The 18,871-nt window shown below is 40.2% G+C and overlaps 1 protein-coding gene across 1 annotated transcript in view; it reads right to left on the minus strand.

The window, feature by feature from the left end:
* The window catches only part of LOC122811247 (cGMP-dependent protein kinase 1-like), a 4,027,247-nt gene that overhangs the window by 1,539,951 nt on the left and 2,468,425 nt on the right, over window positions 1-18,871 (minus strand). The window contains exon 9 of the mRNA XM_044082966.1: window positions 5,274-5,348. Coding sequence (XP_043938901.1) covers window positions 5,274-5,348 — 75 coding nt within the window. The remainder of the gene's footprint in view (window positions 1-5,273; window positions 5,349-18,871) is intronic.

Consider the following 18,871-nt stretch of genomic DNA (forward strand, 5'->3'; position numbering starts at 1 on the left):
TTTTCTGTGACTCACTAGAGCCACAGCTCTAATGTCTTTCCTGGTATTAATACACAGTTAAACTTAGAATACAAGTCAAACACAGTGTAAAAAAAAATCACAATATACAAAACAGAAGGCAATAAACCAATACAAAAAAGCAAAAACAAACTAACCTTTCCCTCACAGTTTGTAAGGCTAATGCTACTTTCAAGAAAACTTTTGCAGTTATAGAAAATATCACCTACACATGGATGGCTATACAAAATATATGATCAGCTATTAATGTCGCCATCTTTTCGATGGCCAAAGCAGGATGTTCTTACTGAAACTTGAGATTGTGCATGAAAAGACATGCTGTCATTAACTGAAAAATAATTATTTTCATCTTATTACCAAAACAAAGATTTAATGATGTGCAGTGTTGGTTAGACTATTTTATACATTATTAAGATGACTTAAATGTAGTATCACAGCTTTCTGTGACATTTAGAGAAAAGTCAAAAATATATTTTCTTGTAAAATATTAAGACATTTGCCTTTTTCATCCCCCCGCCTCCCTCCTTGGACAGAACTGTCCAAATCAGTACTATGCTGCAGAAAGGAGGAGACAGGTAGCAACCGTATCAACTAGGTGTGCTGATATTGTTTCTCTTCCTCTTTGCAATAAAGGTTGTGGAAAACAGTTTAACAACACACTGCCTTTTTTAAAGCAGCTACTGATCTGCTGACATTAGTAGGGCTAATTAATTCCTATGCAAGATTGCAGGGAGTACCTGAGAGGGAGAACCACATATTTTCCTGTGTCTGTACTATGTGATGCAGGCAGAGATAAATTCCACTGGCAAAGTAAATGAGAAGTTAAACTTTAAAAAAATGAGTGAGCTTTCTCCTTCTTTGATTCCAAGGCAAGGAAATTAGAATTTCATGACATACAAACCATTTTCTGGTATCTAAACAATGCTGAAACCATACTGTAGGGAAATAAAGCAACCTAAGAGTTGAGTTAAACTGTAGGTGAGGGTGGACTTTGTACCAGTGTTAGTAATTTTTCTAAATCCTAGACTAAATTTCTCTATATATTTAAGTTTTGATCTGAATTAAACTGTCATCTAATCATCTTAATATTCTGCTCATGTGCATGCATATAAATCATTTGAAATTCTAAAGTTCAGACCATGTGCTGTTTTTGTTCAGATCAGGCCTAATCATGCTGAAAAATACACAATCTAAATAACATATCAAGTGTTTTCCGTATATATACTTGACAGTGTGCAGTACTGCAAGTTTTAAGAATTCCTATTGCTATACCTCTTTCCAAATTAGATTCTGTAGAAACTAATGGTCCTCAGAGTCACTCCCTTACTGCTAATGTTAACATATTAGTCATACAGTTTGTATAAAACTGTTGTATTTTACATTGTTGTTGTGCAATTGTAATGGTTGTTTTCTGCTGTTTGTCTTCTTTATGTGTCTCACAGTGTTTACATTCTGCTATCTGTTGCATTCCTATTTGCAACAGTGTCTAAATTCTGATGTCTGTTTTCCATCATACTTGCCTAGCTAAGATCATGAATGAAAATGGTCCTTGTCCAAGTTCACTTAACCAGTTAACAAAAGAACATAACTAAAATAAATACACAGCTAAATTTTGTGAAAAAAAAACATACTATATAAACACCTCTGTTTATGTACTTTTTCATAGATTTGTCCCTACATAATATTTATCTGAAAGATTATGCCTTACAGACTTAATGAAGATGAAAGTAGGATTGTCTGACTGTCTGATAGCCAGCAATCCATGGTATGGCAGAATGGTACATCTCCCCAACTACCTGTCTCTATAGGGGTTCCCCAAGGATCCATATCCTTGGACCCCTACTCTTCTCCATTTGCACCAATAATCTAGCCTCTGCCACCAAACATGGCACACTCATACAATACACAGATGACTCCACCATCATCTGCTCAGCCCAGTCCCTACCCAAACTGCAAAAAGTCACACAGGAAGCCTTTTCCTCTGTTGAAACGTGGTTATCCTATGCCCAATTAATACTCAACCCAAACAAACAAACTACTCATCTTCCAACCCACCAAACATACTCAAAACAACTCTCACTTTAACATTACAGCAAAAGACAACACCACTATACACCCAACAGAACACACCAAATTGCTAGGAGTGGAAATAGACAATAAACTAAAATTTGACATTCACATATCCATGACCATAAAAAATGTCCACAAAAAACTAGGAGCGTTATACAGAAATAAGCAACTTCTCACCAAAGCAGCAAAGATTTCAGTAGCAAATTCCTACCTTATCTCCACTCTACTTTATGCCTCTCCAATATATACCAACCTAAGGCAATGCGATCTAAACAAGCTAGAGATCTGCTACAACAAAATTGCCAAATTCGCCACAGGGGCATCCTACCATAGTCACCATTGTCTCTCACTTACTGAACTGGGCTGGCTTGAACTCCCTCACCTCCTTCAATGGTATCAACTCACACTCACCCACAAACTAGTAAACCATCCACTAAATGTCCCATCCCTCCAGAATCTACTCCAACCCTCTCACACCACCAGACCACTAAGATCCAGCAACAAAAATCACTTGCAGGTCACTAAAGCCAATAACTCTGCTGGAGAAGCACTATTCTCTTGTGCCATAGCCAAATTATGGAACTCCCTCCCACCCACAATTACCTCTGTACCATCATGCACCCACTTCAAAACTTTACTAAAAGCGCACCTAAAACATGCTGGCTATGCCCTTGCAACTCCCACTCTAATATCACCCACCCCATCCTCCCACTACCTTTCTTTCCACCCCACTAACTACCTTGATTATAGCAAACTTGGATGCTCATAAGCCTAACTACTTATTATACAGCAGGAACTTCTTATTATAACAATTGTTAATGGCTGTTATGTAATTCGCAGATAAAGATTCTAGTTGTCTACTGATGTATTATGTTCTTCATCTGTAACGATGTTTGTAATTAATTGCTATGTTGATCAAATTGTTAATTGCTATGTAAATCCAATGTAACTACTGTCTGTATATTTTAACTGTGGAGCTTTTCTCCCCAGGTCTCCACTGAAAATGGACCTACGTCCAGTCGGACACTCCCGGTCAACAAATATCAATAAATAAATACATTTTTGTTGATACAGTGCCTGTGATTTGTGTACATAGAATTTATCTGCTACTTTTGCTGTAGTCTAGTACCCTACCATTATTAATAAAGTGCATTTGATGTCTACCTAATTATAATATGTATAAGGTTGTAGGCAGATATCATGGAGAATTAAGCTGACTGCCTCTTCACAGGCAACAGAAGTCCTCAAGGACTGCTAATGGGTCTAGAATTGGTTACTCTCATTTCCATTTTTCTACAACCCAGAATGTCAGCCTGAATAAATTCATAAATGACTATAAACTGTACACTGAAGTGGACATCACTAAACCAGAAGCTGTAAAGCAACAGCATATTAAGTGAATCTCTACAGTCACTACTTTATACTGACAGGTTAAACTCTCACTTAATATGGACAGAACTGATAGACACAGTAAAAGCATTTTAAATTGATTCTTTAAAGAACTTACAATTTACACTTCTTTATGACAGTAAAGAATAACAGATGTGGGAACCATATATTCATTATAGAAGAAGCAATGGAGTAAAAAGGGATATTTTTCTTACAAAAACCTTACCATGTCTATAAAATTAAATCCCCTGTCCCGATGTTCATTTTGATTATTGTTTTTAAATCTTTACATTAAATTCCAGGTCCACTAGTGTAGGACAAAGCCCAGACTCTATGACTTAGGTGACCAAACTTCAGTCGTCAACTGTTGTAGCTAGTAGAAGAGATATGTGAAAGACAAAGATTTGCCTAATGGCCTTTCTCTCTGTGGGGTGGTGGTCATGGGGATGATGTACTAGCAGGATACAGCTGCTTCCCCAAAGCTATGTTGGAGACTAGAGCTTGAAAGGGCTGCTAAGATGAACGAGTGAGAGTGCATGAACCTAAGAGGCCTTGCCAACCTAGAGCCCAAGCTACATCTTATTATGCACCTATACTACTGATGCAATATCCACACATACAAAAGACGGTAGGAGCCAACGAATGCCAAAATATCTCTGCATGCAGCAGCGAAGGCAGTCTCACCTGCTAACTCTCCAGTGGGCAAATCACCACTTGCACTCAAGGGCTTTACCTGGTGACCCCAAACTTTAAGAAGGGGGGTCATCTGGACTAACAGGATTAGTACCATGGTACAATGTTTAGATTTGCAAAAAAAAAAAAAAATCCTTGCATGACAGTTGTACTTCCCTGCACAATACTCCTAAGTCTTTACTTATTATACTCTAATTTGTCCAGAATGAGGTTGGAATCATTTTTTATGAACATATAAACACACACACTTCTGTGTGTATGCTGTGTATCTGCATAAATGCAGTGTAATGCACTTTCAGTTGACAACTTTGTTCAGAATATGGCTGTGTCTGAAATGCACAAATTCCATATTTCATGCTGTTTCGCCCATCTATATAGGTTGTGCTCATCAACTGCTTTGTTTTTGTCTTTGAATGGCATGTTGACTTTATGCTGCATTTTTCCATATGCTGACCCTCTGCACTGAATACCATACCTCAACTTATCTGAAACATTTTAATAAAGCATCTCTGCCTCCTCTTGTACACATGTTCAAAGTTTGAATCATATGAATTTTATACTGTACCACCCATAATTGTTTATTCAGTGATGCCAACATTATCCTGTACAGGGTTGTGTGAGAGCTAGAATCGAACTCAGCACTCAGCAGGAATAAGGCAGATAATTGACAATGGCTGAAAAGCCCGTCATCTGCAGAATGCACACACCCTCTTACACATCTCACACACACCTGCAACCAGTTGAAAGGGCTTCCAGTTCACCTAATGGCATTGTCCTTTGGAATGTGAAAAACTGGAACAGCTGGTGAAAGCCTATAGGAATGCACAGATAACATGCAGACTATGCACAGAAGGCACCCACTGGGAAACTGAATAGAGGGATCAAAAACTGTCAACAGCAAAGCTAATGTCTGCATCCCAGTGCCACTTATAGAGTAAAATGAATTATCAGAATAGACATTTGTACAGAAAAAAACTTTTAGGTTACAGAAGTCAGTTTAAAAGAATGATTATAAAAACATAGCAGTGTGGATATATACAGTTTGATATTCACAAATTCCAGATAAACTCAGCAAACTAAAATAAGCAAATCTTTGAACATACTTTGTTTTGGATTCAATGCTGTCATATACTCTGTTGCTGATATCTTCAACTCTGCTCAATAGTTGTTTGAATGACCTGTGTTAAAAAGGGAAACATTTGGTTAAGAGAATTAGAAGCCCAGTACTATAAAGTACACATTACATTAGCTTAATTAGAACACTTCCAGAAATTATGCACATTATTCCGCAGGCATGAGATGTTTACAAATAACCAAGGCACATTTCAATTATAACCGATAAGCTCATTCATTTTTGTGGAGGTTGGGTGGGGTTGGGGTGGTGACAGAGAAGTACCTGAAGAAATCATAAAAGTTGGGCTCTACAGCTGCAGAAAGTATATACCATACCTGGAAAAAAAAACAACAACAGTGGAATACAAGCTACACACATGAAGGGCCAGAAACAAATGAATATTATGGATGGACAATTAATAACAGTACATATAATAATTAATCAGGCTTTATCTACCATAGTAATTTTATCTGCCATCTTTTATATATGCGGCCATATTTTGCATTGCATTTCTCAGTTATGAACCGGTCCCTGACTGATATAATTAATATAGAACTACCTACCTGTCTCTAGGGTAAAATACTCATAAGGCACACTTGTAACTCCAAAGCAAGATGTAATGAGTCCATGTTGTCAGAATGTGAGGGGACTATAGTTAATATTAAAATAAATGCAAAGATGTATTCAGAATCTGTGTTGACAAAGGCAGCATGACATATTCTAATATCCCAAATTAGCAAAATTACTGTTCATTGAAAAAGCATTGCCAAATTGTGCAGTGTCTGAAATGGTCCCCTAAGGAATAATTATCTATTTTGAGATGCTACAGCCTTAGAGTACAAAAAAGTAGTCTGGAAGCTTTGGGGTTTATTCTTCCACCTAGGAGTCATTTATTTGTCAGTACAATTTAGAAAAATTATTTTTAATAGTAGATCATGGATTACTTAATCAGTCTGCTTCACTGATGAGAAAGGCAATATAATGACATCCAGCTGTGTTCTACAATTTTAAGTTCCTCCCCTACCTCCAGCAGTACAGTGTCCTGTTTACCTCAGATCTCATTTGCCACCATTCCAATCAGATGCAATTGACTGTAGTGTGAAAACTTTCTCTGTCAATTCCCTTGAACATTTAGTTGTAGACAGTTTTTTCTACATAATTTTCTTATATTTAAGACATTTTTGGTCTTTAGTATGTTTCTTCAGTCCATGTATTTTATCCTTTGTCCTTCTCACTCCCATCTTAGGCCATTTTAGCCTGGGTGATTAAAAAGAAAAGGTCTTTATATGTATATGTTTGCATAATAAGGTGTTTGGTGTAGTATACTGGTTTTCAGCTAGGTTTAACTTGTTTGAAACAGTACTTAAGAGTTGTTCTTAGTCTAGCCTAGTATACTTTTGCAGTTAATCGTTATAGATCTGACTTGCTGTTTTTTTTGCTCTGCTCATATCATTATAGCTTCCAGCTTAAGTGGAAAAGGCCTCAGAATTTCATAAGTATGGTCACATAATCCTGCTGCAGGACACCCACAATTTGTGTGTAGTGTGCCTGGGGTCAGATCTCATTAAGGAGCGTTGAAAGATTTGCAAGTCCTTTAGATGAAGGATCCTGGAAGAAACAAAAAATAAACCTATCTCTAAAGGACTTCTTCCCCCTGACAAATCTGAGAAAGAGGACAAAGAGGAGGAGAAAAGAAGGGCAGAGCAGACCTCGTACACAATATTTTTTTCCTAAGCTACCCAAGATGGACACACATCTAACCAAGTCATCTCAACAGTCACTCCAGCCTCAACCTCATTTGGGCTTCCATAAAGATTCACTTCTCAGGCTGCTGCTCAACCCTTACTTCAGGCAGCTAGACCAGCTGAATTAGTGGTGATTCAGGACTCAATTCCAAGGAAGACAGCAGGAAGCTTTACCTCAGAGAAAGAAGCTCTCAGGATAGCTTGAATCCAGACAATAAGGTCCATCAGAAATCTCCTCATGAAGCACATGCTGGAGCCCATGTTGGGGTGTACATCAAAACTCAGAGATGGATGTCACAACACTCTCTTCAGTCTCTAGGGTGTAGAGGTTATAATTCTCAGGCATTAACTTCTCCTTATTTGGTCCCAGCTCTAACAACGGGAATTTTGGAGCAGACTACTTTACTAGTCTGGTTTGTGTCAGCACTGACAGGTTCAATTCCTCTTGACTGTAGCTCCCTGTCTTGAGAACAACTAGGCACTGTTAGGTGAATGTTTAGTGTTCAGGGTCAGTGTCAATCCCATCAGGGCCATTCACCATTTCCAATACTTCAGAGTTTGATTTCTCTTTGCTGAAGTCATCAGGTTTGGGTCTGCAGGCAACCTTTGGATCACTGTCTCTTAAGTGCCGGGACATTGTAGACATCATCTGATGGCAACCACAATCCATCCAGTACAACATGTCAGATATTTCATAAGGGTACTAATAGACACCCCGGGTACAGTGGTCTCAGAAAACAAAATGGACGACCCATCTACACCTATGTTGTATGCAAGAATTACCTTTGCTGATGGCCAGATCTCAAAATTTGACTCTAGGAGTACAGTGCCCTTTCCTTTTATATTACCCTTCCAGTGACCATGGTTACCATGGATGCCTCCTTCTCTGGGGTGGGTGTGCACTCTTCAAGGCAGACAGTCAATGGAAAGTGGTCCCTCCAGGAGGCCAGTTTGCACATCAACATACTGGAGATGAAGGCAGTCCTATCACTGCTTGCCTTCCAGGACTTCCATCCTCAGGATGTTATATCCATAAAGACAGCATGGCAAAGGTGTGATATATCACCAAACAAGTAAGCAATACAGCTTATGCCCTGTGCCTGGAGGCCTTGAGAGAGTGGTAATACATAATCCCCACACAATATTTTCTAATAACAATGCACATTCCCAATCACTTCAGCTGCCTAGCTGACAGGCTGGGAGGTGTATCCTGATGTCTCATGAGTGATCCTTGAATCCATCGTTTTGGGGTCTATGGACCAAGTACCTGTTTGCACCCCCCTTCAGCATCAGTTGCAGCAACTTCCTTGCCCTTTTCCCCTATGGGGGCACACTCCTAGGGACATTTTGATCCAGAGGGGGGTCACTGGGTCTCCTATAGGTTTTACCCCTCTTCCATTACTGATTAAATTCTTCCAGAAAGCCAAGCTGTGCATATTATCAGTCCTTCTCATAACCACATTTCTACCTTCTTCAACTCTTGTTGTCCTAGTCCTCATGTTAGGAAGAAGCTTCCACAATTATGGTCCACCTAGCAACTGACTATAAGTCAGATGTGGATGATCATTTGCACTTCTGAAAGGTCAGGGCTAATAATGCAGAGTCTTGAAATGACACAAAAAAGACTGATAAAAGAGAAGAACAAATATCAAACATTGCTCTTCTCTTTTAAACCTGTTTTTTTTTTTAAATCCCCCTCACCCGCTTGATGTAGGGGACAAGCCCTCTGTACCCCCTGAACTTATATATACCAACTCCAAGATCATCATAACTTGGAGAAAATGGAATATTCTATTAACAACTACCTTGGACTTAGTATAGTTAAGCCTAGATTTTTTGGCATTCAGTCTCCATATTATGGGACACTACATTATGAATAATGACATTTCAAGTGGTTACTCTTTCCACTGAGTCTTCTAATGAGGAAGTTTCTTTTGGTGAGACTATAACCAAGATGAAAGAATTTTTCAAGTGGGAAGAGGGAGAGCTATCTGACACTCGAGGGATATTCTGACCTATTCCCTATAGATCTTAAGCCTGTCATTATTTCCTTCTGCACTAGGAGCCTTAGCTTTTTTAACAATGTCTCTCATCCCACAGTCACAAGCTCCAACCTCTAAAAAGCCAGCCAGATTTTACAGGGTATAGGATTCACAGAAATATATTTTATAAAAAACCCATTGCAGATCTTGATTTTATCTCTGTGGACTTAGAAAAAGGCGCTACATTAATTTCTCTGTAATTCTCCTCTTCATGACAAAGACAGAAGAGCCTTTGACAGATTTGGTAAAATTTTATACATCTGCAATCCTGTCATTTAGGGTTGTTTACTCTCATATTGCACTTCTTTTTACTATGTTAAGACAATATGAAATTCCTAACAAAAACATGACACAAGGGGTTAAACTGCTCTTGCTTTCTCCAATGCCTATATATGACAAATTACCCTGCAAAACAAACTCCTTTCTTTAATAGCAATCCAAATTTAAACATAAATCAGCCAAAAGCAAATACTGTCTTGTATTCAGCATGTTCCCAATGATCTTGCACATCTTATGTGTCACGCTTCCTCAAATCCTTTTTCTATTAGGAATGAGAGAAGTCCCTCCACACTTTTAAGAAAAGGATTTTATTCAACATTTTTTTTCCTTTTTCAGACTTCCAAGAAGATGGGTGTACATTGATTAATGGCTTAATTTCAGGTCTCCCAGTGTAAAAACAGAAACTCAGAAGAGAGAGTCAGTAAACTTGTATTTCTGGGGAAAGTTCAGTAACTGGCTAGTAAGAGCACTGCCTGGATGCCAGCAAAAAAGAAATTCAGAGAACCTGAAAGAAAACTCAATTACAAAAGGTGAAGAAAAACACTGATTGGAAAGAATTCTGCAGAAGTTTAGCAAAAAGCAGTACAAGCTCCAGCTTTAGTGCAAGGCATGACTTCCTGTAACCTAGATGAAAAGAATAAGTAAAATGTACTCGTAGCTGATTAAAATAAACGAAACAATGAAGGTGTGCATCAACTCAAATAACAAAAGGCTGGAAAAAACAGGGGAAGCTTTAAAAAGATATTCAGATGAGGTGATAAAACTGCAAAAAAATCAGTGGTTGAAATGAAGAAAAGCCTGGCTAAATAGGAAACTGCTCAAGAAGAGATGTGTCAAAAATAATAGAATTAGAGGACAGAGCACATGGAGAAAACCTGAGATTTTCTGCTATACCAGAGAAGTTGGAAGGAATAGACTGTATTCATATTACAAAAGTAAAAATAAGCAACTGGACTGGTATTCCAAAGCAGGAGCTGTTAATTGAAAGGGCACATTGTGTGTATGCTCCTAACTTGGCCATGAGAAAGGAACCTAGAACCTTAATATATTAAACATCCTAGCAGCAGATTGAGTTGATTGTCCTTCTGCCAGAAGGACAGAGTACTAAAAGTGGGAGACAGTAGCATGTTTGTGGAAAATAACAGACTGTAGACCAGGCAGAAGAGGAGTAAATTTATTCCACTAATCAGGGAATGTCAAGAAGCAGGCATGAGATTCAAGCTGCTGTATCCAGCTATTTTCAGAATATTCTTTACTGGAAGGACAAAATCACTTTTTTGATGCAGAGCATGTTAAGGAGGAAATACAAACGTTTGTCCAACAAAATGTGAGTTATGAAACGGAAGAAGCTTCTACTTTTTGTTCTTCTGGTAATAAAGTGCCAGTGAAAACCTTTTCCAATGTTTCAACTGAAAATGCTTGAGAGAGAGAAAAAAGCACAAGAGGTGACTTGAAGAACTGTGAGTAAGTTGGAAATAAAGCAGAGATTGGATTAAGGAGATGGAGATCAACAGGAATACAACTAGCAACTCGGAAATTGACAAATAAATGTGGGATTACAAAGCATTAATTATATTTATGAAATATGACAGAACAAGAAAACCTGGAAATATTGGACTTTGATTTTGTTAAACTTGTAGAGGACTCAAGCATATGCCCTGCTTCATGCCAGTAATGTTTGGAAAACATTTAGGGAGTGGGGAAGGAAAGAGTTAACTGTAAGTAAAACGTTTTGTATTTAATAGTTTACTGTTTTTATAATGCATGGCATAATCTGGAGGCTATAAAGTAAAGTTTTCTCAGTTATTTTCGAGTGTAATGGGGGATATTAAAGTAAACAGGTGCCTCTGTTTTATTTTCTTCTTACTTTCTTTCTCCTTGTTCAGTTTTAAGAAATGTAGGCACTGCAATGTAAAAAATGGAGAAAAGTCTGGTCAAAAGAGCAGGATACAAGAAAAATGGACGTGCTTTTTTCATTCTTGCATAGAGATATGATTGGATTAAGGCCCTTGGCTTGATCTAGTAACACGTTTTAAGAGAAAGCAAATAAACATTGTCTAGAAAAATAAATGAGTGCTTGTAGAAGCAACTCTGTATGTGGTTCTTATGTCTCCATGGAGACAATTAGATAAAGACAAATAAAAACAGAATACTTATTTCTTTCAATAGGTAGGAGATAATGCTTTCTAAAAGCATTCAAGTGTTTTCTCAATCTGGAACAGTGATAAAGATCAGACAAAACCAAACAGCACTTAGAAGCACAGGCTGTACCATGCGACTTAGCATGAATAACCCTCCTTTTAGGGTAACCAAATTCTGTGAGTGTGGCTGTCAGTCTGGGATAATTGTTCCTATTACAACAGTAAAACTTCAATACTTGAAGATATACAAAAGTTTTGTGTTAGTATTACATTACTAGGTTTTTAGGAGTGTCTTGGGGTGTGTAATTTTTTTTTTGAGTGCTTTCTATAAAACAAAATTTTTGTAAGATGTGACTAGGCTCAAATGGAGATGACAAGAAACAACTGTATAAAAGATCAATCTGCCCAAAATTTAGTGTATGCACGTAACAAAAAAAAGCTGGAACTAGACACCTAAAAAAAGCTGTTCTACATAAAAGGTGGTAATAACTTTTTAATATAATGACCCTTTCTATTATCTTTAAATGTAAATTGTCACAGATATATACAAAAAAGGAAGAATGTTGTTGTGTCTTTTGGCTTTTCCCAGTTAGTCACCCGGAACTCCAACCCGTCGCTAATGATTTGGCAGTTTTTTGATGCCGCGGGTTGCCAGCCCTGACGCAACAACCTTCAACAAAGGTACTTCCATTCACTCCACACCACACAGAACGCGGCTAGCTGAGAATCGAACCGGACAGCGTCTTACTGTGAGGTGACAATGCTACCGCAGCGCCACCACTGCTATATTAAAAAATGTAAAGTGCAAATAAGCTATGCTACAGGAGACACATTTGGGAAGCACTGAATAGATTTGATAAAGAAAGGTTTTCAGGATGGTTATTAAGCAGAATGCCTTGGACAAAGGAAAACAGGAGTACTTATATTAATTGCAAGGGAGTTTCCAGTAGTGCTAGAAGGGGATAAAAAAGATAATAATGGAAGATTTGTAGTACTAAGGGGCTACTAGCAAGGGAGGAGGACTACATTGGCATGTATTGGCATGTAACTTTTTCTTAGGAATACTATCTTGTTATGTATATTTCCTCTGACATGTAAATTACCTATACTAAAGTCTGATTATCTTTGTTATAACCATTGATTTTTTCTCCCGGCCTCCACTGAAAATGGACATATATCTCAACAAATGTAAAATAAAATAAATAAAAATAAATAAATAAAATTGTATTCCACCTAAAACTGCTAAAATGGAGCTTAAGAAGACTCTGGGAGAAATAATCAGTTTTCAGCAGGAAATATTACTTATAGGTGGGGACTGGAGTTTGATTTGCAGCAGGGAAAATGTGTCTGGGGAGCCCTAAAGGGAAAATATAACAAAAGAGGATATATTTTTGAAGAAATTTATGAAAATATTTGGCTTGGAAGATGTGAATTCAGAAGTAGGAGTTCAGAGTGAATTTACATATTATTCCCCAAGATACAAAAACTGGTCTAGACTACACAGAAAAAGAAGTTATGTACTCACCGTAACGTTCCATGTGAGTTGTTCATCTCACCTTCATTCTTACAGATGGGTTCAGAGCCGATCCTTGGCTCCGAGTCAGCCTACTACAAAGCTTGAGGTCTTCAGGCAGCTCAAGGCCAAGTCCCTATCCCATGATGTACCTAGAGTTACCTGAGATCTTGTTTGCTGTGTGTAATAATACCATATGTCATTCTATCACTCTATAAGAGAAAGCCATAGAAGGGTTGAGCAACCAGGAAGAATCTAGTATCTCGGTCTTTGAAAAACCCTGGAAGGGTTAGGAGGATGGGAAGTAAGAATTAAGGCGAGATGAACAACTCACATGGAACGTTATGGTGAGTTCGTAACTTCTTTATGTGAAGTTGTTTTATCTCGCCGTTCATTCTTACGGATAGGTAGCGTCCCAAGCACCATCTATCTTGGGTGACTCACGGGAGTATGTTGTTCAGGACAGTAGACCCAAAGGAGGCCCTGTCAACTTTATAATGAGTGATAAAGGTATGAGGCTTTGACCAAGTGGCTGCTGCACAAATGTTGTCTATAGAAAGTCTATCAGAAAAGGCAGATGATGTAGACACTGCTCTGGTAGAATCAGCCTTAATTTTGTGTTGTAAGAGCATATTAGCAGCTGAATAAACAAATGTGATACAATCAGATAACCACTTAGACAGAGTTGTTTTAGCCACTGCCATACCTTTTCTGGAATCTGAAAAGGAAATGAAAAGCTGTTCTGATTTCCTAAACTCTTTTGTCCTATCCAAGTAAAATCTGAGCTGTCTATGAACATCAAGCTTGTGCAGCATATATTCTAAGTTGTTGGAGTGTTTGGGGAAGAACACTGGCAAATCAATAACTTGGTTAAGGTTAGTTTCAGAACAAACTTTAGGCAAAAAGGAGGGATTAGTTCGTAGTGAGACTCTGTCAGCATGGAAAATCAAATAAGGAGGCTTTATGGACAAGGCTTGAAGCTCTGACACACTGTGGGCAGAAGTAATAGCTACTAAAAAGATGGTCTTCCATGACAAATATTTCAAATCGAATGAGGAAGCTGGTTCGAAAGGAAGGAGAACAATGCAGGAAAGCATAAAATTTAGATTCTATGGGGTATAAGGAGATTTCACAGGTGGTCTGAGATGAAAAGTCCCTTTGAGAAAGGCTTTGGATAGTTTGTGTGACATTATCTTCAAGCCTTTAAATCCAAATTGAAAATTAGAGATAGCAGCAAGTTGAACCCGAACTGTTGTTGCTGCAGCTCCTTTGTTGAAAATCATGGTCAAGACCTCTAATATGGAGGCCATAGGGGCTTGGTAGGGATCTATGTTATTTTGAGAGGCCCAAATAGAAAATCTTTTCCATTTGCTAAGGTATAGCTTCCTCTTAGAGGACTTATGAGAAGATATTAGAATCTGCTGCATTTCATATGAAAGTTTATGGAACCTGGCTATGTTGGGAATTGGAGCAGCCAAGCTGCCAGCTTCAGGGACTGAAGAGAGGGGTGAAGTTCCCCCGATGAGTGGGTCAGAAGAGCTGGAACTGGGTCCAGAATCCAAGGGTCCTCCAACTGATGAAGTCGAAGAAAGAGGAACCAAATCTGATGAGGCCAATGAGGGGCTATATGAATGATGGTCCTTCCCAGGGCTTTCGCTTTCTGTAGTACTTTGGGTATCAAGGGAATTGGTAGTAATGCATAGAGGAGACCCGGAGGCCAATCATATATGAGTGAGTCCCTTGGGACTTCTCCCGGATGGGGAATCAAGGCAAAGTAGCTTCTGCATTTCATATTCACGTAGTTGGCGAAAAGGTCGCAGCAAGGCTGGCCTCACCTGCAGAATATCATGTCCGCTATTTCTTTCTTGAGGGACCACACGTAAGGCAACAGAATTGCTCTGCTCAGCTTGTCTGCTATCACGTTGGATTTCCCTGGGATGTGCATTGTTAACAGAAAGCGCTGTGTGGACGCAACCCATTGCCATACTCTTAGGGTCTCTCGACAAAGGGGGTAGGACCTGGTTCCTCCTCGTTTGTTCAAATACCAGACCACTGACATGTTGTCCGCCTGTATCGTAATTGTTCCCAGAGGAAGAGAGTCCTGGAAGTACTGCAACTCTGAAAGTACTGCTCTCATTTCCAGGACATTGATATGCAGATGTGTCTCCTGATTGGTCTATGTGCCTTGGGCTGTTCTTCCCTGAAAATGCCCCCCAACTCACCCTATCAGGGAAGCATCCGTGGTCACTGTGGCCACTGGCGGGGTAGAACAAAAGGACGACCTATCGTAACATGAAGAGAGGCCAACCACCACTGAAGATCCCTTTTGCATGTGTTTGTGATCATTATAAGATGAGACATTGGGAGATCTTGCTAAGACCATTGAGTGAACAACAGCCACTGCAGAATCTGCATGTGCATGCGACCCAACGGTATGGCTAATATTGCAGCTGCCATCATGCCTAACAATTTTAGTACTTCTGATGCTGGAGTCTTGTTTTTGGATATGATATTGTGGACCTGCTGATGGAGTAGTAGGACTCTGCTGGAAGTCTCAAAGTGGTGGTGGTGGTGTCCAATTCTGCTCCGATAAAAACGGTATGTTGCGATGGCGACAAGGCAGATTTTCCTGAGTTTATTGTAATGCCCAGATGACTGCAGAGTGAAAGAGTGGTGTCCTGGCTTGTATGAGCCGATGCCTAGTAGTGGCGGTAAGGAGCCAATCATCTAGGTACGGAAACACCTGGAATCCTAACCGTCTCAGGTAGCCGTGACCACTGCCATACATTTGGTGAACACTCTGGGGGCTGTAGTGACACCAAAGAGCAAGGCTCAAAACTGGTAATGATTGGCTTCCAGCCAGAAGCGCAGATGATCCCTGGATGGTCTGGCCATTTTTATGTGGTAGTACGCATCCTGAAGATCTATCGAGCACATCCAATTGTCTTTCCCTAAAAAGGGAAGTATCAACTGAAGCGTGACCATCCGGAATGTCTCTTTCTTGACAGATCTGTTTAGTCTGCTGAGGTCCAAAATAGGTCTCCAGTCCCCTGTCTTTTTTGGAACGAAAAAGAATCTTGAGTAAGTTCCAGATCCTATCTGATCTGCTGGGACTGGTTGGATGATTCTTTTTCTTAGCAACATTTGGACCTCTATTGTTGCCTGTTCCCTGTAACTGGGTGGAACATCCGGGATTTTTCTTGTCAGTGGAGGGGGTGTGACGAAAGGAATGAAATAACCTCTGGAAATGATACTTTGTACCCAGTTGTAGTTTATTTTGAGCCAGGTGTCTGGATACAAAGATAAGCGACCCCCAACTGCCTTCAGAGTAGGACAGTAGGGCCTCCTTTCAGGAGCCCTGGTAGGGCTTCCCAAAGAACTGAACTCGGTCACCCTGGTTTTGCAGACCCAGTCTGCTGCGAGGGCGGCATCTTCCATTATTGTCCCCTCCTCTGCCACTGGAGGGGGGTTCACCATGTGTGTCCTGAAAGGCTCCTTGGGCTTTACGGAACCACATCTTTCCTCCCCTTTGACCCTTGGGGTAGGGTCTGGTAGGGGTGGAAAATGGCAGAGTCTTTCCTTCCTGCTCACACCTGGTCAAAGTTTCCTTGACTTTGGGCCCGAAAAGGGATGAGCCATCAAAAAGGGTGTTGACAAAGGATGACTTAAAAGGCTCCGTGAAGGAACACAAGTGCATCCAGAAGTGTCTCCTAAGAGCATTTCCTGTACCCACTGCCCTGCTCGCTCCATCGGCTGCATATGAAATGAGGCGCATGGATGAGTTTACTATGGAATTGAAGGTAGCAAGCTGGGAGGCAACTTTATCTGAAGCTCCTGCAGCTACTGTATGCTGAAGAGTATCTCCGAGCTCTTTCAGATCTCTTTGCAGACTAGTAAAATAGGTTAGATAGTTGAGCAAACGCAGTGCAAAAGTCACTCAACTGTACGTGCACTTCCTATATCTATCCATGATCCTAGAAGCTCTGTTAGGAGGATGGATAGAAGAAGACATTTCTGAAATTTCCTTTTTGGTGGCTGCCACCACCACCATGGCATCAACTGGCACTCCTTTGGTAAGAAAAGATTTTTCCTAGGGGGCAGAAATAAATTTATTAGGCCTCCCAGGGACAGGCTCCATGGTGTCCAGAAACTCACATGCCCTTCGTGAGACCAGCTCCATAAGCTCATCGAAGGGCGGAGACACCCAAGAGGTGGAGGGCTGAGACCCGAAAGCTTTCAGGAGAACTGACTCGTCTTCAGTAGGGTTGGTGGACTGCCAGTCACCCCCTATGCCTAAGGATTTCTAATATCTCAGCAAATGAGATATCCTCAGAGGGGGACCGTGGGGACCCTTCTGATTCATCCAAGTCGGTATCAGATGTGAGAAACTCCTGTGGGGAGTCTAAATGTTTCCTATTACAGATTCTCTTCCTGGGAACCTCATCAGTGGGAGCTTCTGGTGAGTTCTCGGAAGAGCAGGGACCGCCCAATGGGGCTTCCAGAGGTTCTGGGTCTCTACGCTTAGCAAGGATCTGTGAAGTGGACACAGGCGCTTTTGGGGAGGAGGAAGCCAGACCTGAAGTCGAAGATGTCTTAGGAGACATAACTCTCCTCATGGCTTCGAAGGCACCTCTGCTCCGCTGAGAAGGGACTGACAGATCCAAGGAAACCGTTGATACCCCCGGTACCGGGACAGTGGGCTCTGAGCCAGAGTTAGGAGCCGAGCTCATCCTAGCTGAAGCCCCGAGAGTCAGAATCAGAACTGACAAGTCGGTCCGACTATCCTCCCTGCACCCGACCAGAGAGTGTTGGCTCCTAGATTCCTCGATTGGTGCAGAGGACGTCAGAGTAAATGGAGCTGAGGACACTGGAGCAGGTGTCGGCTCCAAAGGCTTAACGATCAAGTCTGACTCCTCCGGCACCGAAGGACCAGTATGGCTCAAAGGAGGAAAGGTAGTAGATGGTAAAAAGATCTTCAGTTCTGAAGCAGTTTGGGTCAGAGCCAATAACAATTTAGCGAAGGCCAGTGCCTGTAAAAGCTTCTGCACCACATCATCCGCATCTAAATTGGAAAGGCTTATCGAAGACCAAGATGAGTGGATAGAAGGAGGTACAGATTGCAGGAGTGGAGATTTAGGCACTTCAGATACCGGTTCCAGGACCAGCTCCAAAAGGACAATATGGTCGGCTCTGAGGGCTGTGTTTTTTTAGATTTGTTTACCTCAGAAGAAGTAGAAGCCTTAGAAAACATTGAGGATTTGCTAGACCTGTCCTGGTCACTCAAAGCTTCTTGAAAAGATGGTTTGACTAAACCTCAATTAGCTTTCTCTTCCTCTCCTGAAGAACCCTAGAAGAGAAAGAATGACAGATGGAGCAACTTTCCTGAAGGTGCAATGCTCCTAAACAGTATACCAATTGACATGACTGTCAGTGACAGACATTTTTTGTCCACATTTAGGACATTTCTTAAACTCTGACTTAGGGTGTCTATCCTTATCGTGGTCAGCCATACTAGAGCACACAATCTCAAAAGAGGGTACTGTACTGAACAAGACACACCTAAAAATCTATCAAACAAGCCCTTTAAAACTATGGGCTAAAATACTAACAACACATACACACACTATAACTATTTATCTAAACAGTCTAATGTCTATATATCTAAATATATTCAAACGTTGTGACAGAAGTCAGTATTCAAATACACACAACTACTATTTAAACTACAGTAAAGATTTAACAAGGCCTAAAACAAAACGAGGCCAAGAGAGCTAATACTAGATAAGAAAAAAGGCACACCAAGGGAAGGGATCTACACAATAAGCTAATACTAAATAGAGATATATCAAAAAAGTTTTGTAAATATT

Source organism: Protopterus annectens, chromosome 9.part0 (assembly GCF_019279795.1).
Source record: "Protopterus annectens isolate FY-2018-M chromosome 9.part0, PAN1.0, whole genome shotgun sequence".
Classification (NCBI taxonomy): domain Eukaryota; kingdom Metazoa; phylum Chordata; order Ceratodontiformes; family Protopteridae; genus Protopterus; species Protopterus annectens.